General features: G+C 53.9%; 1 protein-coding gene across 2 annotated transcripts in view; it reads right to left on the bottom strand.

Annotated features, from left to right (window-relative positions):
* The window catches only part of LOC144944094 (cytosolic 5'-nucleotidase 1A-like), a 38823-nt gene extending 15136 nt beyond the window's left edge, over positions 1-23687 (bottom strand). The window contains exons 1-3 of one of the 2 annotated variants that reach the window (XM_078872166.1): positions 23642-23687; positions 22834-23242; positions 363-530 (exon numbers count right to left, since the gene is read on the bottom strand). In XM_078872166.1, coding sequence (XP_078728292.1) covers positions 363-530; positions 22834-22977 — 312 coding nt within the window. In that variant the 5' untranslated portion in view covers positions 22978-23242; positions 23642-23687. The remainder of the gene's footprint in view (positions 1-362; positions 531-22833; positions 23243-23641) is intronic. The other variant, XM_078872164.1, reaches the window with a different exon arrangement.
* Positions 23688-24654: the final 967 nt, after the last annotated feature.

The following is a 24654-nucleotide window of genomic DNA, read 5'->3' as shown; positions in this document are numbered from 1 at the left end:
TATGTCACAGGAAACATATTCTGATGTAATTTGCGATGTCATTAAAAAGCACAAAAGCATGATGGCTCCCATGCTGGGACAATAACTCGACATATCCAAACTTTTGAGCCTTGTGTCAGACCCATACCATTCTCTTGACATAGTTTTTTTAAAGTAGATTTTTAAAATAGGTTAATTATATCAATGACAGGAAGAAAATATCTGTATATCTCTATTGACTGTTAATATTATTAATCCTTTCCTGTTCTGAGACAACTACAAGTTGTATGGTGGATCAATGCCAAGGCTAAGCACTGACCCAGGTGAAAATGTGCCATCTACCAACATGCGCATAGAAACTCAGCACACCACTGGTTGTTTACCTGCACAAATGGGAAAGCGGGACCTTGCTTAAAAGGCTCCTCCTCTTTCTCTATCTGCAGTGCCAAGTACGCCTCCACGCCTTGCTCCCCGTACACGCGCCGCTCCTCGCGCATGTCAAAAAGGGCACGTGATGACACCGCAATGGTGACTGCATTCTGTGGCTTTGGCTGCACACACACACAAGTACATACAACAGTCTATATGATAAATGTTCCATTCATTATTGATGAAATGGCCCAGCGATAACACATTGGCCGCTTGGGGCAAAGGTTCAGGGTTTGAACCCGATAGGCTGCCCTGGTTATTACTGTATGCATATTAAACTGTAAAATACACACAGTATCCTTCACAGTGGATATTCAAGATCCTGCGTTATCATTTAATAAGAGGCCATTGTGTCCCAGCATCATGATCCAAATTTAGCAAATTAAGAAAATGACCTGCAAATTACGCAAACGAGATTACACAAAAAACACCGCTCCCTACTGTAAAACTACTGCAGACTGTCCCTGTGAAACATAGTGCCTTCTTTACTCTGACATGTGCAGAGAGAAAACACCCGATTTTGAAAAATCCCTTCGTCCAAGACTTTCCTTCTCTATAATACAGTGAATTTAGCGCTTTGAATATATGAGAGTAAATACGGTAAACCCTCCTCTCAATCCGCGAGGGTCACATTTTTGAAAACGCTCGAATGCAGAATTTACATATGCATTGAAAACTCTCAAGAATGCAGAATTCACTAATGCAGAAACTTTGTTTCAAATGGAAAAAAATGGGGTTATGTTCCTGGTACAAGTGAACATAGGGGGGAAATGGTAAACGTGTAATAACATTGACTACAATAAATAATACATTATATACAACAATGCGTTTTTAAATGACCTTTTATGATTATGATGATGATTTCATGACGATGGAAGTGGGGGTAATGGTGAGGAATTCAGGAGGATGACTCCCCGAGAGGCAGGTGTTTGAACACTGCACAGTTAACATTTGAGCACTTTAGGGAGCACAAGCTGCAAGCTGCAACACTTTATCTGATTGCATTTGCATTCTTTTTTATGGACCTCGCAGTTGACTCGTTTATACCAAAATGTATAAACGAGTCGACTGTAAGTATAGTATGCATACAGTAAAAATGCACAATAATGAGTTCAGAGTGGATCACTGCGAGACTGAGGACTAAGCGGACAGCCGAGAACACATGCCTAATCTTCAGTTTCAAATGGTTTTTTTTTGCAGGCAGAATCCGGTCGAACACTGCCAGTGCGGGGTCATCCAACACAGTGGGAAGCATTGTCAGGGCTTGATCCTCTGTCCACCTCATTGCCCAGACGGCCGTCTCGAACCGGCGGACGAAAGCGGATGATCTGGTCCTCCCTCCGCGGGTTGCCTCGGCTGAGTTTCGGGCCGAATCTCGCTCACGACCTGTATCCTTGCCCCTTGCCCGGTCAGATGCTCTCCGCTGTGCTCCAGTCGTTCATTTCCTCCGGTTGCCGCTGCTGTCGGAGAATATCGGGAGGGCAGACCAGAGTTTTCTCCCAGGTCCCGCGCGGGATGTACGGTCGGCGGCATCGCTGATGCAGCTCCATCCCCTGATACATGCTGTGGAGTGCCTGGTCGGGAAGGCTGACCGTGGCCCCCGTACCCTCGCTGGGGAGGCGGTGCGGCTGAAGTTCCCCGCCGTTCATTCGACCTCAGGACCCAGCCAGTTAAGCAGCGCGGTGACTACCTCCAGCAGCTGATCCATCCTCCGATCCCTAGAGGATGATCTGCGGCGGTGGCGGCGCTGGGTTGGTGGATGAAGGTGCCCACTCGGACGAGCAGCTGCCACGGATCTCGTCGATGAGCCGGGGGACGAATCCCGACTCGTCGGTTCCGTTTCGGAGAAAATCTCATCCCGGGCACCTAGAGCGTCTTCTGGCTGTGTCTCCCCCCTTGGAATCTTGCGTCGGTTGAGGCGAGACATCCCACTGCTGCCACCAGATGAAGAGCAGTCAGAGACTGGTTAACCACTTCTTTATTCTTTAACCCACAGCCACACTCATTCCAAAACAAACCTCGAACACGCGTCTCACAGCCCCTTTTAAACCCTCCATCTCCACCCTCATTCTGAATACACATCCTCGTCTCGCATGCCTGGTCCGGGTGACGTCAGTGCCCTTTGACCCTTGACCCCCATCTAGTGTATTCCCGTGCGTGTAATTGGTGCGTGTTATACCGAGTGCGGAGATTTTATGTCTGTGTGGTGCGAGCGCGTGAGGGTGGCTCGCAGATCCCTTAAAAATGTGTAATGTGAGGATATATCCGGGTTGCTGATGGATCACACCTCGTTTCGATTATTGGCTCTACCGGTCCTGGCCCATAGCCAATGGGAGGAAGTCTAGGGGCGTGGCACTGACGTAATGGGAAGGTGACATCTGTAAGTAGAGGATTGGATCTGCTGGCTTTAGCCACAGCCATTGGTATGCTAAATTCCTCTTCATATACACATTCTTTTGTTAAGGCGCTCCTCCTCGCAACACCTATATAAGCTCCTAGCTTGATAATGTTCTCATTCTTCGCCTGAGGACGGCTGCTTGCGTTGTGGCCGAAACGTCGTGAGAATTGTTTTATTATGTTTTATTTTTATTATTTTATTACTTCCCTTCTACGTGACTTTACCGAAAGAACCAAGAAGATGAATCCCTGCAGTCACGAAAGCTTTAAATCGAGATTCCATAGAGGTTAACCAGGATTGGTGGAAAGGTACCACGTGACCCGGGTATTAAAAGGGGTGGAAACGGACAACACGTGGTCAGATCTGGAACGAACGGAGGGTGAGGCCACGCTGGAGCGGGGTCCAGGCTGCCACGTGGCCGCGCATGTCTCTCTCTCTCTCTCTCCCTCTCACGCTGTCAGCAGCGTGAAGGAGTAAGATAGGAGTGTTGTGAACGAAAGACAAATAAAGACCGGATTACAGAAGTCGCTTCCACGACCATTATTACATTGGTGACAAAAGTGCTTCTTAAGACCGTTTGGACAATTATTAGAAAATGTCCAAGCACCTCAAGAAAAGAAACCCACCGGATCCTCCGTCGGATGAAGATGTCGAGGCGGACGAGGACGAGCTGCTGGGAGCCACGGGTCCTATACCGCCGTCTGCCGCTCTCCCCGACGCCGCGCATCGACTACAGGCCGGCAGGGCGACATCTCCGGCTGCGGTCCTGCTAAATCTTGCAACGGCGGTCGCGTCATCAGCGGCCCTCGGTCAGCCACGTGGAACTCACCCAAGGGCCTATGACCAAGATCTTCAGCGGGAAACGCTGTCCGCCATTACTCCTGCCGCGGAGGGGGAGGCCTCCATCTTGGGCGGAGCTGCTGCTACGCGGCCGCCGGACGCCATCTTGGGCGGGGCTGCTGCCACGCGGCCGCCGGACGCCATCTTGACGGAGCTGCGTGCTGCGTGGGGAGCGGGATCTGACACGCCCGATGCCTCGGATATTCACCGCGACCATCGCCTTCCTCAAATTAAAGAATTTGTCGCCGGGGGCGACTGGAGCGTGTTCACGTGGCGGTTCGAGTCAGCCTTTCGGTCGGTGCAATGGACGGAGGCAGAAGCGCTGGAGGCTCTGCCCACGCTATTGGATGACGTCTCCTTGGCAGTCTTCCGCTCCATCCCGGCGAGTAAGAAAAAGACGCTGCGTGACGCTTTCGCGGAAATGGCGGAGTTCTACGAGCCGCCGATGGCGGCTACCAGGAAATTCATGCAGCGGCCTACCGAGGGGCGCTGTTGGTGCTTGCTATGGCCGCCTACCCCGATTCGTCAGCCGATCTCCTGGATCCTCTCATCCTTTCTAGAATGATTGAGTTGTCCCAGGAACTTAACATATCATTACCGGTGTGCGGCCACGAACTGCTAACGTCTCGAGGGGCGGCGCGCTATTTGGACGCCAAGTTCAACCTCAAACGCTGGGACCAAATGGCTGCATGGACGGGAGATCCTGAGATAGATGGGCCACCGTTGGGATGGGCCCCACGTCGTGTCATCCACGGCTCCAACGACTCCAACGACGACGAGGTGATGGCAGCCGTTCCTCGCTGGGTCCCGAAACGCCGGCCGCTCGACCAGCGTGACGGGGCCAGACGTCCACGAGCGGGGACCGGGGCGGCCGACCGCCGGGCGGTGACGGCCACATGTTTTAAGTGTGGCCGACGAGGCCATTTTGCCCGGGATTGCCGCTGCCGACTTCAACCTCCTCAGCTCCCATCGGGCCGACTTCCATCTCCTCCACCGGACGCGGATCCACGGCACCCTCGGGCAAGTCAGCACATATCGGACACCCGGCAGGTCTTGACACATCACGCATCCACTCGCACCCATGTTGGCACTCCTGAAGGGAATTGTGGGTCACCTGGGTCGATGCCACACTCGGTTACACAATGGAAAAAATTGGCTCGAAGGGTGGTGGCAGCCGCGTCGGGGTCCTCGACGGTACGGGGTACTATCGATGGGATCGATGTCCGTTTTTGGTGGACACCGGCGCGTCTGCAACCATCATTTCCGATGTTATTTTTCATCTCCTGTCCATTCCAACGTCGCGGATCCGACCGGCTAACGATGCATGCGTTGCTGCAAATGGGGGTAGCATGGGTATTTTGGGGCGAGTAGATGTGCGCATTGCTATAGGGAATATCACTGCGGTGGGACCAGTTTTGATCTCGCGTCCATTGGCCGTCCCATGCTTATTGGGCACCGATTTCCTTCGTCGGATGCCCGGTAAAATACTCGTCGATCAAGGTTGATTGGAAATGCCAGGGGGCCGTAGAATGTCCTTCCTGCCGTCCCTGCTGGGCCGTTCGCCCCCAGGAAACGCTGTTAACGCGATTGTTGCTGTCACGGTAGAAGTGTAATAAACGACTCTTTCACTGGGTCTGTCTCCGTTGTCCTTTATTGTGGTTCGTACAACTTTGCCCGCACGGCGTCTCGCTCAGAGTCTCCTCCGTCTCCCGCTCGGCAGCCCCACTGCTGCCTTCGCTCCTGCAGACTTGCTGCTGGCTCACTATGCAGCCCCGCTGCTGGCTCTCCGCCTCCTCCGTGCCCGGACACCGCTGGCCAACGGTGCCGAGTCCCGACCTGTGGCGATCACGCCACTTTCCACCTCCTGCCCTGCGTGGCCTCCTCCTGTCTTTATTCCCACACTCTCCTCCAGCCCTTCCGGTTCCTGCCCTTAAAAGCTCTCCTCTCCCCCCACGTGACCCAACTCCTCCCACCTGTTACGTCATATCCGCGAGGCCGTTTACGCTCGCATTACAGAAGTACCATCAGGCTCACAAATGCTTATTCCGCTGCGTTACCTAAATCGGTTGGAAGCCGCGGACTATGCGACGGGTGTGTTGTTGTCCCCGTCGAACTCTGTGGCAAAATCCTTTTCCATAGTGGCGGCTCAAACTATCGTTCGGCCTGGTCAGGCCCTGTTTATACAAATGTTAAATGGGGGTCCGGACCGGGTCGTCGCCCCGGCTGGCTCGGTGTTGGCTCACGCCACTACCGATTTCACCAGCTTTGAGAGCGACCAACCCACAAAAATGGCCGCTGGCGTGTAGCACGATCCGATCGTTCGGACGATTGATGGATCGCAAAATTGTGCGGGGAAAATACGTCCTTGTCGGCCACGCAGCGGAGTGCCTTGCATTCACTATTGTCAGAGTACGCTGACGTTTTCAGTAAAAACTATTTGGATTTGGGCCATACCTCGCTCTTGTCGCACCATATCGACACCGGTGTGGCGGGACCAATTTGTATGCACCCGCATCGCATGAGCCCTGCAGAAAGGGAACACGTGCGTGGCGTGGTGGACAACATGTTGTCGGCCGATATAATTTCGCCGTCCAACAGTCCTTGGGGCTGTGTTCTACCCCCCGCAGACGCACAGGTTTTGAAGGACGACGAGACCCCGGACGTTCCACCTCCAACGGGGCCTGTCCCAGACACAACGGAAACCGAAAATTCTTCTTCTTCTCCACTGCAACCACCTCCTGCTGAACAGTCGGCGAGGCAACCAGGTGCGAGGGGAGGAGAGGGTCCGGTGTCGCGTATGCGGTCGAAGTCTCTCCCATTTCGCTAATACTGTTGTCCTTGCGGTCTGTCGCCCTGGTGTTACTGCGCTACAGGGGCGCCCTAATGTATGTCGGTTGTTTTAATGTTTTAATTCCTCTGCGCGTTGGCGCCTACTCCCCTTACCTTGTTAATGAGTCATGGACGCCCTAAGATGTTATTCAAAGGGATTCGGGCTGTCACTCTTTTTTCAGCCGAGATGGCTGACTTTTTACACCGGGTGGGGGGTGATGTAATGTGAGGATATATCCGGGTTGCTGATGGATCACACCTCGCTACGATGATTGGCTCTACCGGTCCTTGCCCATAGCCAATGGGGGGAAGTCTAGGGGCGTGGCCCTGACGTAATGGGAAGGTGACATCTGTAAGTAGAGGATTGGATCTGCTGGCTTTAACCACAGCCAATGGGGGGACGAGTCAGGGGCGCGGTCCTGGGAACGTACGATGGAGTCTAGAAGATTCCATAAAGGTTAACCAGGATTGGTGGAAAGGTACCACGTGACCCGGGTATTAAAAGGGGTGGAGACGGACAACACGTGGTCAGATCTGGAACGAACGGAGGGTGAGGCTACGCTGGAGCGGGGTCCAGGCTGCCACGTGGCCGCGTGTGTCTCTCTCTCTCTCCCTCTCATGCTATCTGTCAGCAGCGTGAAGGAGTAAGATAGGAGTGTTGTGAACGAAAGACAAATAAAGACCGGATTACAGAAGTCGCTTCCACGACCTTTATTACAAATGTAACAATTCTGCACGCATCTCCCCAGTGTCAGTCGTTGTGAATACTGAAGTCCGGCGGGCCGCGAATAGGGATTTAGTATACATTAATAGTAACATCGGGGATGTCACTGTATGGTGCCGGCCCGGAAGGGCAGTGTGGGTGGCTGTGTGTAATACCACCCCTAGCAAGGCTTGACGAGCACTGGGATAGTGCGGGCACCACGCACAGAATGTGGTGGGGGCTCCCCCGAAGGGGAGGGGGTGAGTGTCAGCCCAGGGGCAGGGTTGCCCCAGGCCGTGGCACTCTGGTTGACCCCGTAGACACGTGATCGGGAATGTCCACACAGGGGGCCCCAGGTGGGGGGACTAGTGGGTGATCACATGTCCGGGGAGAGCTCTTGAAAGGGATTGGGAGGGAACGAGAATGTTCAAGAAGGCGGGCGGGGCCGAGGGCGGAGCGGCCCCGACCGTAGAGAGCCCCTGAGAGGGACCGGAGTCTCTTCGTTCTGCATCTCAAGCTGGAAGCGCTTCGTCCTTCGAGGGACCACTTGGTCGGAGACCAAAGTGAGTGTCTGACCCTTCGTAGCAGTAACTCCCCTGTCTAGAGTAGTTAGCTGGATGGTCACCACCCTAGGTTGTATCTGGTAAAGGGGCAGTTACCCCTTGGTGTACTCTTTGGTTCTTTCGGTAAAGTAATGTAGGTAGAAAAATAAAATAAAAATAATATACAGTGATACCTCGGTTCACGAACTTAATTCGTGAACTGACTCTGGTCGCGAACCGAATTGGTCGTGAACCGAGGCACATTTTCCCATAGGGTTCAATGTAAATCCGGTTAATCCGTTCTGACCTTTTTTTTGGTTTTTGAAGCACAAAAATATGAAACAAATTACAACACACATTAGTACTGTACAGTATAGTAATGTATAAAGAGAGAACACTAACCTTGCTTGAGATGACTTCAGTAAGCACTCAAACGGGTGAACTGTACAATACAGTAAGTACAGTATTGTACAGTACAGTATAGTAGTACAGTACAGTACTGTATGTGCTAAAAAGCACACCAAAAAGCAAAAAGTCACTGAAAGTGTCTTCACAGTACTCACAGTACTTATTTCTGTGTCTCTTCTTCTCTCCACGATCTTCCTACAGGAAGTCACGACCATGTGACAGCCTGGAAATAGCATTAAAATGGCCGCGGCTCCTGTTCGTGAACCGAAGCGGAGTTCGTGAACCGGAGCATATTTTTATGAACTTTTCTGTTCGTGAACCGAGTTGTTCGTGAACAGTAGCGTTCGTGAACCGAGGTATCACTGTATCATGATGTTTCGATCGCAACATAAGCGATCATCCTCAGGTGGAAAAAATAATCCAGCAGTGGAACTGCTGAACCAGGAAGAACACAGCAAGAAAGCTGAGGTTATATATGTTGGCCAAGGGCAAGTAGGCGGGGTTCTGAGCTGTAAAGGAGTTCCATCCCCGCACACAAACAAGTCAGTTGTGTTATTGGGGGAGATTACGGTCGTTACTCAGCTAGCCGTAGACTATATCTACACGTTGCAGACCATGTACCAGGACGTCGGACAGCCAAGACGAGGACCTCGTGCCGCCTACAGCTCCGGAGGATGTGGGGGAGACGCTGCCGGCGGAGCAGGGCGCCAGCCGACCGTTCAATGCTTCGCCGTCGGCGGGGGGGGCGTCCCTCCAGGAGGCGCAGTCGCCTCACGGAGCTCCTCCACGCTGCGGTTTGGTTTCTGGCGGAAATCAGCCCCGCAGTCCGCCGGCGAAGGAGGGAGCGGCGATGCCGCTCGTGGAAGGCAACTCCGCCGCCATTTCACAACAGGCGGGAAACTCGGCGGCGCAGCCCGTGCTTTCGGTCGCTATTTTGTCATCGGCGCAGAGCGCACAGCCCACCAAAATTGAAGATGCGCCGTCGGTGCCGATGGACATCGACTCTCCGATGGCAATTTCCCTTCATTAAGGAGTTCGCGGCTACTAGTGGCGACTGGGTGGCTTTCAAGCGGCGATTCCTCACGAATGCTGACTTGGCGTGATGGACGGAGGCGGAGGTGCTGCGTGCGTTGCCCGCCGCCCTGGACGACGATGCCCTTGCAGTGTTTCTTGCCATCCCGCCACCAGAAAGGTCCACCCTCACGCAAGCCTTCGACCAGATGGCGTCCATTTACGAGCCTCCGGCGAATACATGCCACAAATTTGCCACGTGACAGAAGGGGGAGAACGAGTCTGCCCTCGCCTTCCGTAGCACACTTTTGGCGCTACCGAAAGCCGCGTTCCCTAAAATGGACCACGCCGGAATCAACGCGTTGGTCCTCGAGAAACTGCTGGCATTAGCGAAATCCCTCCAAACCATCCTTCCAGCAGAGGATGGCGACGTCTTGTCTCTTCGCGGGACCTCTTCAGGTCGCTGGTGTATCCAAGCCCAGAAACTTCTGCAGCGGGACAGGGCGCTGGTGACGTGTGCCGTGTCCCGTACGGAGCCGGAGCCGTCGGATGGAGCGCAACCCCTGTCGGCATACGCGTCAACCCGAGAGGGACCGGGGTCTCTTCGCTCTACAAGCTGGAAGCTCTGCGTCTCAAGCTGGAAGCGCTTCGTCCTACAAGGGACCACGTGGTCGGAGACCCGAGTGAGGGTCTGACCCTTTGTAGCAGTAACTCCCCTGTATAGAGTAGTTAGCTGGGTGGTCACCACCATAGGTTGGTATCTGGTAAAGGGGCAGTTACCCCTTTGTGTTACGGTGTTACAAATAAAGGGGTTGCCTCTAAAAAGAACGTCTGCGACTCACTACACATTTAGTAACTCGCGAATATACAAAACTCATAAATCCAGAACTCGCACATAGCGTGGGTTTATTGTACTTTCACCTACTCACTTATGTGGCTTGCATTTTCTAGGGTGGTTTTGCTGTACCTCCCATTGTATGATTTCTATGTAATCTAGGTCTCCCTTGAAAAGAGACTTTACTTCCCCATGGGCTGCGTTTCACCTACTGTAGTTATAATGCTTGTCTAGGAGATGTAAGTGATATCAGGTCTCCTTTGCCAAAAATTGGCATATTTAGTATTTGATCGGTAGGAGCTACATGTAGTGACGAGAGACGAAGCGACTGATGCTAGAGTTGGGGGGGGGGGGGGCGGGAAATAATGGGAATGATAGGATTCCAACGCTGGTAGGGGAAGCCAATGCCAGTACATGGGATTCCACGTGAGATCATGAATGGGAGGGTAACGTCCAATGGGATAGACCCCCTTAAGAAAAAAAGAGATGGGGGGGGGGGGGCAGAGGACAGAGGGAGACAAATATTGGTAGAGCTAACTTGCAAGCTAAGCCCTGTGGGGGTGGGGGTTGAAGACAGGTGGTGCTAGCGAAGAGGATAAAAAGGGCTGTGCATTTGATGAGGTTGGCACTCAAGATGAAGGGCATTCAGTCTTGGTGTGAAATAATAACATTTGCGGGGCCAACAGCATGAGTGACAGAGCGGAAGATTTAGTGAGAGGGAGGGGCAGCCTCGCCAGCACTGCCAGGAACTGAGGGATGACGGAGAGGCATTGGGGACATGAGCGCCTGTCGAGGTACAACGCCGTGGCGCCGGGTGAGGGGGAAGAGGCGAGCTCTGGTATGCATTGATAAGAGTAGATATTGTACACACCATAGACACGTTAAACAGACCACATTGAGATACATATATTTTGACGAGCAGGAAGTACCTGGCAACGCCCATCATTCTGCTCATCGGTCCGGAGTGTGTGGCGCGCATCGTTCTGAGGGATGGGCTGCTGATGCGCCGTGATGACGCCTCCTGCAGACACGTCCTCGTTGTTCCTACGACTCTCCGTAGGATTGTGTGGGCTGTCCACGACCGGCTAATGCACCTGGGTGTGCACAAAACCTTAAACACTATTCGTAAACACTTTTTCTGGTCGGGCATGGCAGCTGACGTTGCCGATCTGTTAAAGGAATGCGTGCAATACGCATGTCGAAATCACCCGGCAAAGCCCTGTTGCCCACCGTTGCAATCAATAAAAGTTTTGCGGGTCAATGAGCTTGTCGCTCTTCACATCTTGGGGCCCTTTCCCGCCACCCCTCGCGGAAATTGTTTTTGTTGGTTGGGGCAGAATATTTCACACGTTGGCCCATGGCCTGGCCTCTCTCCAACCAATCTGCGGCAGCCATCACAGAGACATTCCTAAATGTGTACGTGTTTTACCCTGTGGAATTGTTGACAGCCAGGACGGCTGGGTGCTACAGAGGGGAGAGAGATGTTGCGCCATACCAAGGTGCTGTATGTCTTCTTACTTGTCACCACACTCACAGGCCGATAGGGGGCAGCCGAGAGTGAGCGGGAGGTGTAGCGGTTAACCTAAGGTAACCCCCTCCCTGGGTGCCCCGTGACCGGAGGTAGAAACCCCAGACCCCCATGGGGATGGGGGCTGGGGGCCAACGGTTAAATCCCGACCCTTCCAGAACCCTCTGGAAGGTTCGAGGGGAAGGAGAAGCTCGGGGCGGGGTAAGCCCCAACTGGTGTATAAAAGCCGGTCCTCTCAACGGGACCAGCAGTGTTAGTCCACTCAAGACCCGAAAACGTCTGAAGACTTGAAGACTAGGCCAGCACCCTGGGACCCTCAACCGAGGCTCTAGTAAGAGCCAGGTGGTAGCGGACCAGTGGTGAGACCCGTACCCTGGCAAGGTCGGGTCAGCCTAGCCTCCCCTAGGTCCTGTAGCGGAGGACCCGCGAAAGCATAGCTCTGAGTCTGTGTAATATCGTTGAGGACTCTTGGACGCTGGGGTTGAGGCACACCTATTTATTCCGCAACAGTTGTCACAACCGCGGACATACAACACTGGAGGCGGTATCGGCCCCCTCACCCGGCTAGCTGGGAATACACTGCTAGCTATCTCTGACCTACCTCCTAGTCCTCCACTAACGGGCTAGGGGAGGCTGTCTGGCCTGACACTGGTAAGTCGGGCTACGGTACCCGGAGTCCCAGAGCACTAGCTCTGGTTCTCGGGACCACGCCGCTGGCTCGGTCCTGCGCAGCCCTGACAAGGGCGGCGACCCAGGGGAGTCCAGGGCTCTAGCTAGACGATCTTCGGTCTTCACTGGTTTAGCTTTAACATTGTCCCCCGAGCTCTCCGGCTCATCCCCTTTTATAACAAAACCCCCCGCTGAGGGGTGGGGCCAGCCCCCCCAGGCTGCCCTGTGCGGACGTCGTTGAGAGCACCTCCCCGTGCACTCACGAAGCCCCGCACACTGTGTTTGTTTTCCGTGTGATCCTATGTATACAGCCCCTCCGTAACACCCCTACATCACCCCCCCCTGTACAGCTCGCAGCCGTCCCGGCTGCAACAAACGACAATAAAAGTTTATTTACCCCTCGACCCCGCGTGTGCCTCACAATTTTTTAAACAATAACGCGAACGAGAACAACAACAAGAACCAGAAAAGCAAGAAGGGAAAATAACCCGACGCACCCTACCCCCGAATAAATACGAAATCCGTAAAACCAACGTATATACAATTTGCAGGGAACCCCAGCACACACACAACACACAGTGAACACAACATACGTACAATCCAATGTGCCAGGAACACACCACCGACGCCGCACACAGTGAACATAACATGTGAAAAATATTTTTTTTTCTTTTTGTGCATCACAAGAGTCTGCGCATTCTTGCGCGCGTCCTTGCAGCAGGCCCGTCACACGGTGCAACCCCGGATGGCAGGCCGTCGGGTGGCAATTGTCCATTTCCAAGTGAGTCTCCTCTCGATGTCGCGAGACCCTCGGCATCCCCCGTAGGGGTTGTCGGGCGTGAGCCCGTCATTCCTGGTGCACCTGGGGGCGGGACAGCCGGCAACACGTCAGGCGAGAGCAGCGGAGACGGACCCTTTGAGTCGGTCGACCCCCCACATGTTTGGCCACGCGTGTGTGGAGTGGGACTTCGCACCGCAATGAAGGGTTTCAATCTGGAGGGGTGCACAAACCACCGGCGCTTTCCCCATTTGATGCGTACGCACTGAGGCCGCAAAACCTCAACCACCTCGACAGGGCCCCGCCACGGCCGCACCAGTTTAGAGGAGGTCGCGAGTGGTACCTGGGGACAGTGCAGCCATGCCTTGTCCCCCGGCTTCCACTGTAGCACGTGCGCGCGACCCAGTCTGAGCCGCTCATTAGCTTTCTGACGTAGGTCGGAATTTTGCATGGCAGCATCCCGTGCCTCTGTTAATTTCGCAAGATTAAATTTAACATGGTCGGCCAATTTAGTTTTACCCTGCGGCGCGGGGATCTGCAGCTGGGCCCGAACAGGTGGGTCAGGTTCGCGGCCATACATGAGGAAGAAGGGGGAAAATCCCGTTGCCGCATGGGGGGCCAATCTGTATGCTGCCAGGACCCCTTGAATTTGCAGGTCCCAATCGGTCTGTGAGTCCGAAACCTGCTGTGACAACATGGACGTGATGGTTCGGTGCAGACGCTCGACCATCCCGTCAGTTTGCGGGTGATAGGGAGAGGTACGAATTTTTTTCGTGCCCAGGAGCTCACAGACTTGTTGGAGCAGTTTGCCGGAAAAATTTTTGCCCTGGTCGGTCAGCAGCCGCTCGGGAGCACCTTTGTCCAGGACGTATCCCTGGACAAAGGCCTCCACGATGGCTGCTGCCGACTGGTTGGCCAGGGGCCAGGCCATAGGCCAGCGCGTAAAGTACTCCACCCCGGTCAACAAATATCTATTGCCCCTGGGGGTGGCGGGGAATGGGCCCAGAATATCCAGCGCGACAAGTTCGTTGACTCTGGAGACTCTGATAGACTGCAAAGGCGGGTTAGACTCCCGTGCTGGTGGTTTACGTTGCGCACACCGAGGGCATGACCCCAACAGATCTGCGACATCCCTTGTCATGCCCGGCCAAAAAAAATCAAGCTGGAGCAAGGCGAGGGTCTTTTGGGTGCCCAGGTGGAGGAGGCGCTCATGAGCGGCCCACACCACCTTACCCCGTAACCCAGAAGGGACCACCAGCCGGTGTCGATGGGATTTCCCGTCCCAATGCATCAGCAGACCCGTGACCATTTCCCATGCGTCGGCATCACCCCTCCCCCGCCCAGCATCCCCGACGCGACGACGCAACGCGAGGAGGGAGGTATCCTCCATCTGTAGGCGCCCCCATTCAGTGACAGGCAACCCCAACAGGGAATCTGATCCCTGTTGTGCGATCAAATTCGTCATTGACGCTGCGTCGTCTGCGGCCGCCAAGACCGGAACAGATATTTCACCCGGATGCCTGCAACGACCCGACCCCAGGAGGCATGCGCATTCGGGGGTGGTTGGCATGCGCGACAGAGCGTCCGCATTGGTGTGGCGGACGCCCTTACGGTACGTGGTTTCAAAATCAAAGTCCTGGAGAACCTCCAACCAGAGACAATTGTCCCGATGGTTGTTGAACTCGCAGGGCGTACTGTAGTGCCGCATGATCTGTACGGACGGTGAAACGCTGACCGTACAGATATGGGCGGTACGGTTGGATGAAATAGACAATTGCCAACAGTTCCCGACGGGTGACACAATATCTTTGCTCCGCTGGAGAGAACACCCGACTACCGTACGCGACTACCCGTTCCACGCCGTCAACCACCTGGGAAAGCACGCCCCCAATACCTGTGTTGCTCGCATCGGTGTCGAGCACAAAGGGTTTAGAAAAATCGGGGTAAACCAAGGGAGGAGCTTTAACCAGAGCGTCCCGAAGGGAGTGGAAAGCAGCCTCCTCCACCTGTCCCCATTGAAAGCGGACCCCCTTTGACGTCAAAGCGTGTAGGGGCTTTGCAATTGTCGCAAAATCCGCGACAAAGCGTCGGTAATACGACGCGAATCCAATGAAACTCCTGACCTCCCCCACAGAGGTGGGAGTCGGCCAGGAGCTGACGCACTGCGTTTTGGCGGGATCGGTAGCAATACCCGAGCGTCCAACGATGTGTCCCAAATAACGCACAGATTCGCGTAGCAGATGACATTTTTGGGGTTTAAATTTCAAATTAGCAGCCCGCATTTTGAGGAAAACCGCCCGCAACCTCTGGAGATGCTCGTCAAATGTTCTGCTAAAGACGATAACGTCATCCAAATAAATTAACCACGAGTCCCATTGCAATCCAGCCAAAACCAATTCCATCAATCGCTGTAAAGTCGCCGGCGCCGAGTGGAGTCCCATCGGCAACCGGTTGAATTGGAAGAGACCGTGCGGTGTACGGAATGCAGTTTTAGGCTTAGAATCATTGTCCAGAGGAAGCTGCCAGAATCCCGAAAGCAAATCCAATGTGGAGAAGAATCGCGCTCCCGCCAAAGCGTCCAGCGATTCGTCAATCCGTGGGAGCGGGTATGCGTCGGCAACAGAAATTTTGTTGAGGCGGCGAAAATCGACGCAAAACCGCAACGAGCCATCCTGTTTCTTAACCAGGACGATCGGCGCACCCCACGGGCTGGTAGAGGGAGAAATGATGTCGGCGGCTAACATGTCATCAACAGCCGATTTGACATGGTCCTTTTCGGCGGGACTTAACCGAAAAGGATTTTGGCGTATTGGCGCGCTGTCACCTGTATCAATATGGTGACGCAGCAGATGGGTACAGCCCAAATCGAATTTGTTCTGACTGAAAACGTCGGAAAATTCACGCAGCAGCGTCCTAAGCTTTTGACGCTCTAAATCCGACAGGTCCGTCGATCCCGCACAAAGCGCCTCGAGCCACCCTTCATCGGTGTCCGAATGTGGATGCGGCAGAGGGACAGTGCCTACGTGATTCGCGACAGGTTCCTCACAGGGCACCGGCGTTGCGTGAGCAAGCACGGTCCCTTGAGGAACCACCACTGTCTGCGACCCCACATTGAGGACCGCGATGAAAGGGTCCCCGTCCCCTTTTACGATGGTCTGGGCCGGAATCAAATGAGGTCCGCTAACCCCGGCCCTAGATGGCCCCAGCAGAATTCCCTGGTCCCCAATGCCTTTAGCGAAGGGCCGACGAAGTTTGAAAGGCACCAACATTTGTGCCCCCGGCGGTACGCGAACCGTTTTAACGACGAACGCCGGTACCATCGCGAATGCCGTCCGAGCCGCAGTAGGGGACGGCAGAAACGCCATGCGTCGTCCCGACGGGAGCTCAATGCAGCCCTGGTCTATTAAAATACGAATCGGCATTTTGCCCAAGAAGTCCGTCCCCAGCAGGCACGGAACCGCCAGCGAGGAGGAAACAAAAATCGGGCCGGACAATTTTATATCACCGATACAAATTTGTGCTCGAATCTGTCCAATGATGCCAAGTGAGCCCCCGTTAGCAGCATAGAATGGGACGTTAACCGGCAGTAAAGGACGGCTCTGGACAGGGAGAATATTGTAAATTAGTTCCGAAATGATGGTCGCCGATGCTCCTGTATCGACCAGGATGCGCACCTCAACCCCGTCAATGTGCCCCACCACGGCTGACGACCCCGACGATGCAGCCACAACGCGATGGGCCAACACGGACCACTGCCTGGGTTCGATCTGAGTCCCCATAGTGGTGCGTGTTGGCGCGATGGTGCGCAATGTCGGCCCCCCGTTCGTTGCGGTGTGCGAGTGTGTGACGGGTGTGTGCGTGGGCCAAACATGAGGGGTGCCGCGACTCGCCGGGTTATGTTGATGGAGCTTGGGAGGAGGGCCGGCGTCCTGTCGAGGCGTCGTCCCGCGCTGCCGAGGAGAGCGGCACCCCGAGGCGACATGGCCCCGGATGCCGCAGTTGTAACAGCGCGGGAGCGCAGGCGGCGATGACGGATGGTCGGAGCGGCTCGATCCATCCCGGCCCGCCCGTACTCCCACCCTCTGCTGCAGTCGATGGTCGATGGCGCAAACTTCCTCCGCCGGGAGGGTGGCTGCAGCCACCGTACGCCCGGCCGCTGCCATGCTGGCCTTCCGTCGCTGCGACAGCAGGTTGGCATGGAGGAGCCGCGCAGCCTGGAGGGAACCCATTTCTGTGTCCTCCTGTGCAACGACGGCGATGTCCAGGTCGTCCGCCAGCAGGAGGATCTTTTCCGTTACCATCGCGTCCACGCCTTCGTCGTCCATTCGTGGGAAGGCCGTCTTCGCCAGCGCCAGGGGACTCGTACGGTACGCCAGGGGCGACTCCTTTGCACCCCGCTGGCGATCATAAAAGAGCTGCCTGCATTCCGACGATGGTCCGTAGACCGCAGCCAGCAACTGCAGCGCCATCTGTAGCGTGGAGCGTTTGTCCTTCGGCGCCGATGTAAGAGCGGCGAGGGCGTCGCTGTCGAGGAGCGCCGGCAGCGCGCAGAGAGCCTCGGCATCCGACCACTGCGCCATTTCCTGGTGCGCGAGGAAACGCCGCTGGAAGCCGCCCCAGTCGCCCTCCTCGCCCACAAACTCTTTGAGTGGAGGTAGCCGTTGGTGCAGCGCAGCGGCCGCCGTGGAAGCTCCACTCCGCTGTCCCCGTCACTCGGCTGGGCTTCGGCGCGAACGACGGATGGCATCGCCGGTCGCACCAGTGGTGACGCTCTGTCCGCTGGTGATGACGCGGCAGCCCCTGTGAGGCCGATGTCGGACCCGAGGTTCAGGCCGGCCACGCCCTCAGCAGCTGCTGCGGCGATGGCGGGAGATTCAAAGTTGTGCTCCGTTGAAATGGCGGGAAGGCGCACCGGTCGTCGGCTGTCCTCGCCCCGTGGCGGTCCACCAGCCCCCAGCCGTGTGATGTGTTCGAGCGTGGCGGCAGCAGCGTACAGCAGCTCCGCCAGTCTGGCGTGAGCCAGCCTCAGTCCGTCTGTTGACGGCTCCCCTTCATCCCGATGCTGCGGTAAGGATGCGTCCGGGCCCGGCTGCTCGATGCCTTCTTCAGCCGTCTCGGGCTCCACAATTTCAGCGGTGTCCTCCGCCTCCGGTACCCCGGCTCGAGCTGTCCGGCGCGTGTCCATGTTCGTGGTCGTTCACTTCTGTCACCAAATGTAATATCGTTGAGGACTCTTGGACGCCGGGGTTGAGGCACACGTATTTATTCCGCAACAGTTGTCACAACCGCGGACATACAACACTGGAGGGGGTATCGGCCCCCTCACCCGGCTAGCTGGGAATACACTGCTAGCTATCTCTGACCTACCTCCTAGTCCTCCACTAACGGGCTAGGGGAGGCTGTCTGGCCCGACACTGGTAAGTCGGGCTACGGTACCCGGAGTCCCAGAGCACTAGCTCTGGTTCTCGGGACCACGCCGCTGGCTCGGTCCTGCGCGGCCCTGACAAGGGCGGCGACCCAGGGGAGTCCAGGGCTCTAGCTAGATGATCTTCGGTCTTCACTGGTTTAGCTTTAACATTGTCCCCCGAGCTCTCCGGCTCATCCCCTTTTATACCAAAACCCCCCGCTGAGGGGTGGGGCCAGCCCCCCCAGGCTGCCCTGTGCGGACGTCGTTGAGAGCACCTCCCCGTGCACTCACGAAGCCCCGCCCACTGTGTTTGTTTCCCGTGTGATCCTATGTATACAGCCCCTCCGTAACACCCCTACATCTGTAGGGCCCGCTAGAAGGGAGGCTGTACCTCCCTTAGGTTATCGGGTGAAGGGGCCGTACCCCTTAAGTGTTACGGTTGTTATTAACATTTGTTTAAATAAACGCGTTGCCTCCAAGAAGACGTCTCTGCGAAGTTATAGCCCCAACAAAGGCATTGATGGCGTCCCAGAGATGAGCATACTGTTCACACTCAGGCGGTTTTGATTCAGTTGAATGTAAAGAAGGCGCTCACTCTCAATGTTGGCATACTCATCGACAACATACTGGTGAAAGAGGTTGGCGCACCATAATATGCGGTTTCCTCCTCTGTCCATGATCACGAAGGAATATAATTTTTTTTAGAGGAGACAGTTTTGTGAGCATGTCTTTGTCCTGCAGCTTTGTAATTGGAGGAATGTTGATGTGGTACCCATCTTGGCCTTATCTTCTTGGCCGAAACGTGAGAATTATTTTATTGTGTTTTATTTTTATTATTTTATTACTTCCCTTCTACGTGACTTTACCGAAAGAACCAAGAAGATGAATCCCTGCAGTCACGAAAGCTTTAAATCGGAAAATCATCTTGGCCTTGCGAAAGGAAAATGTGTTATTGTAGGGCATCGTATGCTCTGTATCAGAAAATCGTGCGATGGTGTTTTCTTGGTATGGAAGAACATTGTCTCTCTCATAATGTCCTTCACCCACCATAAGAAAGCAAAGGTCAACAAAATTCAGGGCATTGAACCTCCCTGCGTGCTCCCTGCTTTCGTGGAAAGTAAACGTGCGGTATCCCACGAATGTAACAAAACGATAGACGAAATGCAATGGACTGTAGCAAATAAAGTCTTTAGCAGTATAACATATTAATCAGCATCGCAGTACTACGTATCAGTAAAAAGCATGATGTGAGCAATCGAAACAATAGAAATGCATTGAAGAAATAAGCTTAAATAAGTCGATATTAAAGAGCAGTAGTACGCACAAATAAGTTGAGAAGCAGGCTACAGTCTAGATTATAGACTGCCAGTGCGCCGACTCAATGACATAAGCATTGTTACAGTCGACATAAAAAGCTGGCAATACAGTCAGCAGCTGAAAAAGCAAGTACACTGAGTGAGGTAAAGAAGCAGGCAACAGATTATAAACTGCCATACACTCATAATGGGTAAAAGCAAAATTATCAGTGTAGATAATAGAGTGCCAGTGCCCTGACGTTAATTAATCAGCAGGCAGCAGGTCACAGCACAGACTGGCAGTATACCGCCTCAGCGTCATAAAACCACAGCTAAAAAAAGGAAATATTTAGCAACCTAATAATTAAAATTTAGTTTAGTGCACACAAACATTATTGTAATATCTGTCAACTTATTTGTTTCATAATAGTAAACAATGAACCTGAGTACTTATCTGCACACAAACATTATTATTGTAATATCTGCCAACTTATTTGTTTCATAATAGTAAACTGTGGTGAGGCCTAGTCCCATGCAGAGCCCGCTGCCTCGCCTAGATTGCTCATCCGGAGGTGACACATTGCCAGGCTGAGGGGCTGGGCCGCTACCCCCCCCACCACCATACCCCCGCCCGCGCTACAATAATACTATCTAAGTGCTATAATATTAGTATCTACCGACCCTATAGTATTTTACTGGTAGGAACCACCTGGTTCCACCAGCCCACAGGGGATGATTGTGTCTGTCCTGCATCCAAAAATGGGAGGGGTGGGGCTGGGTGGAGAGGGGAGGGGCTGGGTGGGGAGGGGCTGGTGGGGTGGGGAGGGGCTGGTGGGGAGGGGAGGGTGGGGAGGGGCTGGGTGAGGAGGGTTGTGCTGGGTGGGGGGTGGAGAGGTGGGGCTGGGTGGGGAGGGGTTGGTCACCCCGTGCTGCCCTTATAAAACTCAACGTTTAACCTACTCACGCCGGCTTGTGCCCGCCCTCACAGTCGGCCATATTTGCGAAATACACCACGCCGCCGTTGACCCTGGCCATTGACTGAACAACCCAACGTTCCTACCAGCTCCCTCCGCAGGAATGTGTTTTTTTGCATTTTGAACGCAAAGGAGAAATCCCCCCACCCTCCACTGATGACGTGCGTGGGGACATAAATACATAAATATCGCACAAAAAACGCTATTTTTACTCATTTAAAGATGACGGACATGGAAAAGAAATAGCCTATGCCAAGCACGGGGCTTACGGAGTGGTACCCGGCTAATTATTTTTTTACGAAAACCCCACAGTTAGCGAGCCAAATCCTTCGCAAGTTGCGTGTCCACATACAGACAAATGGAAAGATAGAAAGACAAAGAATACCTTGTATAGGTAAGAAGAAATGAAGATACCAAGATACACTTACGTTTTCAAATATTTGCATTGGTGGAGAAATGATCACTCATGGAAAGTCATATCTTATATTTACTTTTTCTGTATGAATGTGTAGTAGTATTCAGGAGGCTTGACGACGGGATCGGAGGCACACTTATTTATTGACACCAACTTGTGTACACACAGTACTTAAGGGGTTAACGTCCCCTTTACTCAACTAACAGGGAGACACGACATCTAACCCCGCTAACCTAAACCCGAGTCCTCCACTACGGAGCTAAGGGAGGCTACCTATCCCAGCCCTGGTCAAGCTGGGATCTCGGCACCCTGAGTCCAGGCTCTCGGGGCCATGCCACCGGCTTGCCCTGGTCGGCCCTGACAAGGACAGCGAGCCAGGGGAGCTCCGGGGCCTATGCTAGCTGGTCTTCGGTCTTCGCTGGTTAAAGCTGATACTCCGACCTCGAGCACTCCGGCTCACCACCTTTTATAGTACTCGGCCCCCCGGGAGGGGCCCGTGGGGGATGCAGGTGCGGACGTCGGTGTGAGCACCTCCTCTGTGTACGGCCCTAACCACGCCCCTTGTGTTTGTTAGCCATCCGCGCCCATACACAATTACACCTCTACAAATGCACGAGGCAAGCAGTTGCATTCTCAATGCAACCCCCTCAATGTGCACTGCCACCTATCACACATACACAGGGCTAGGCACCACACAGTGCACACACAAACCATATACATTACATAACACACGGTACACCGCACAATACCTACACAGAACACCACGTACATACCATAGAAAGTACGAGACACCAAACACGCACAACACATTCAGTACGACACAAGGCAAGGACAAAGATCCCACGTATAGCCTGAACAGACTGTTGTGGCAAGTGCTGTTAGCGAGCACCTATCAATTCCGGGTGGCCAACACCACACCCGGCCGCCTTTGTCTCCCCCAATGGCGTGTTTTTACACACCGCATCAGGTACTCATTTGAGGCTGAGTCGACCTAGGGGAGGACCAGTACCGGTTCAGATAATCGTCACTGGTGCTGGCCGTGAGCAAGAATCGGGTCACCAGGTTCGTAGCTAACCGCTACACGACCGCTCCCCACGACAAAGATCCCCCGTATAGCCTTCATAGACTGCTGGGGATGGGTAGCCAGCATCACGCCCGACCGCCTTTGTCTCTCCAGTGGCGATGCTTACACACCGCACCAGAGACTAATTCGAAGCTGAGTCTACCTAGGTGAGACCCAGGACCGGTTCAGATAACAGTCAATGGTGTTGAGCGAGAATCGAACTCGGGTTGCCGGGTTCGTAGCGCAGCACGTTGACTGCTCCGCCACTGCTTCCCCATATAGAGTATGACACACCCTACATACAGTATGACACACCCTATACATACAGTATGACACACCCTACATACAGTATAACACACCCTACATACAGTATAACACACCCTACATCCAGTGCGATACACAGCACATCCGGTGCGGCAAACACACCGTGTACAGGACGACACACACATCGAACACCACACTCACACACCACATGCAAGCCCGATACACCTCACAGTACGGCACATACTGCAAACAGTAGAACACGTACCACACAGTACGACACATGCACCACTAGCAACGATGCGGCGGCCGCCGCCGCCTCATAAGAGAACGCCACACCACAGCACAGGGCACGGCATACACCAAAGATCCCCCGTATATCCTTGAGAGACTCCTGGGGCAAGTTAGCGAGCACCTATGAAGGCCGGCACTGTTGGCACACACGGGGGGGGGGGGACGACTCCGTTACCGTCTTGGGCTTCTTCTTGGGCGCCAGGTTGTCGTGGAAAGCCTTCGCGTCCGTGGTACTGAGGGCAGCTGCCTCCTCTACCACGGATCCCGCCAGGCTCGGGGTCCCGACCGAGGCCTCCGCCACCGCCACGGGGCTGCTCATGGCTGTGCTTGGGGTGGTGAATTGCCAACGAGCCGCAGAGACGCGGTCGCGACTGCGGCGGCGGCGACGACGGGCGGAGACGACTCGAGAAGACAACTTGCGGGGATAGGGGGGGAGGGTGCCCGGCCTCGACACGGAGAAAGAAGGCGGAAGGGGTTGTGGCGTGGGCGGGAAGAGCGGCGTGGTGAGAAGAAACCCGAGTGAGAGCTCGCAGGCAGTCGACTCGGTGAGGTAATAGGTGAGGCGTGTGTGTGGTATATAGACCCTATTGACGGTGTGTGGAGGGAACGAGGTGGGTAGGATGAAAGGAGATGGGGTGGAGGTGTGGAATGGTGAGGGAAGACGAATTGGCGATCGTGGTGAGCAGAAGATGAGGCGATTAGCTTCAAGCGAGTAATATGTGTTCAAGGCAGATAAATACAGAGCCGCGATAGATTCTCAAAAAACACGCTTTCAAAAGGGGTTGTCTTCACAAGGTTGATGCGGTAGTCAAACGTGTAAAATGTCGAACTCAAGAAAATATTCACTCTAATACTTATGAATCTGTACAAATGTTAGTAATACAGTACAAAATAGACGTGCTATAACCATCGCTGTGTTGCAAACAGCGTAATAATATCTGTCACTTGTGCATACATTCTGGTAAATAATGGAGACTACTTACTCTCTGCTGCTCGCCAGCAAGCGCGCTCCTGAATGTCTCCCCTCCAACCGCCCCTCACTGCCTCCTCCTTGCCAGACGCCCTCCGCCTGTCACTCATTCAACCGTCCACTCCGCCCACTTTCTACTCGTTATAAATCTACCGTATGTAGATAGTATTTATTACACTTTGCAAACAGGTTTTTGTTGTTGTTGCAAATCCAGTGTTTATGGGGTATTTTTTGTTTATTTGAGAGTTTAGATCTGAACAAAGTTTAACACCCACCCTATCAAACGGAGTCTGCTCAAGAATATTCGTGTTTTTTAAAACATGATCTGTATACAACATCATCATGCTTGTCAACCCCTTATCAGTTCCTAACTTTTTACAGACCAATTCAGTCAGACCTTATTGGTCACCCGTGCCCTTATACATTTCAATGTTCATCCTACAAAGTCCCATCACAAGGGAGCAACACAAACAAATATACACAACAATTTCGCCCGTATTGAAACGGCTGTACGCTGTATGGACCTGAAAACTAAAATTTCCTGGACAAGTCTACGGGTAAACCGTATGGGTTGATAGGTATGCATCATACAAGATCCTCCCTTGACACCACCTCTCAATGACCCACCCCCCACCTGACAGCCATTTCAGGTACACCCAGCACAGGAATGTTGCTGCCACTCATTCAAGCTACAGCCTGCAGTGCGGTGAGCTGCTGCTGCTGACTCATAGGTTACGTGGGAAATGCCCTCATAGCTTCACCTGCAGCACGATTTTAAAAATTACTACTGTTTGTAGCCTCACGTTCCCGTGGATTCAGCCCATTGATTTCTCCACCCATGTGGAGGACTCGGTCGAGAGCAGACACCGACTGTCTATCATCTCCATCCACACCTTGTTCAATCGCCACACCTAAAGGTCACAACACAAAATACAAAGATCGCCCCCATATAGCCTGTAACAGAGCGCCTATGAAGGACGGCACAGCACACAAGGGCGTGGGTGACCAACACCACACCCAGCCGCC

Source organism: Lampetra fluviatilis, chromosome 33, assembly GCF_964198595.1.
Source record: "Lampetra fluviatilis chromosome 33, kcLamFluv1.1, whole genome shotgun sequence".
In the NCBI taxonomy this organism is placed as follows: Eukaryota; Metazoa; Chordata; class Hyperoartia; order Petromyzontiformes; family Petromyzontidae; genus Lampetra; species Lampetra fluviatilis.
The sequence above is the reverse complement of the archived record's forward strand: the minus strand, read 5'-3'. Positions and strand labels throughout refer to the sequence as shown.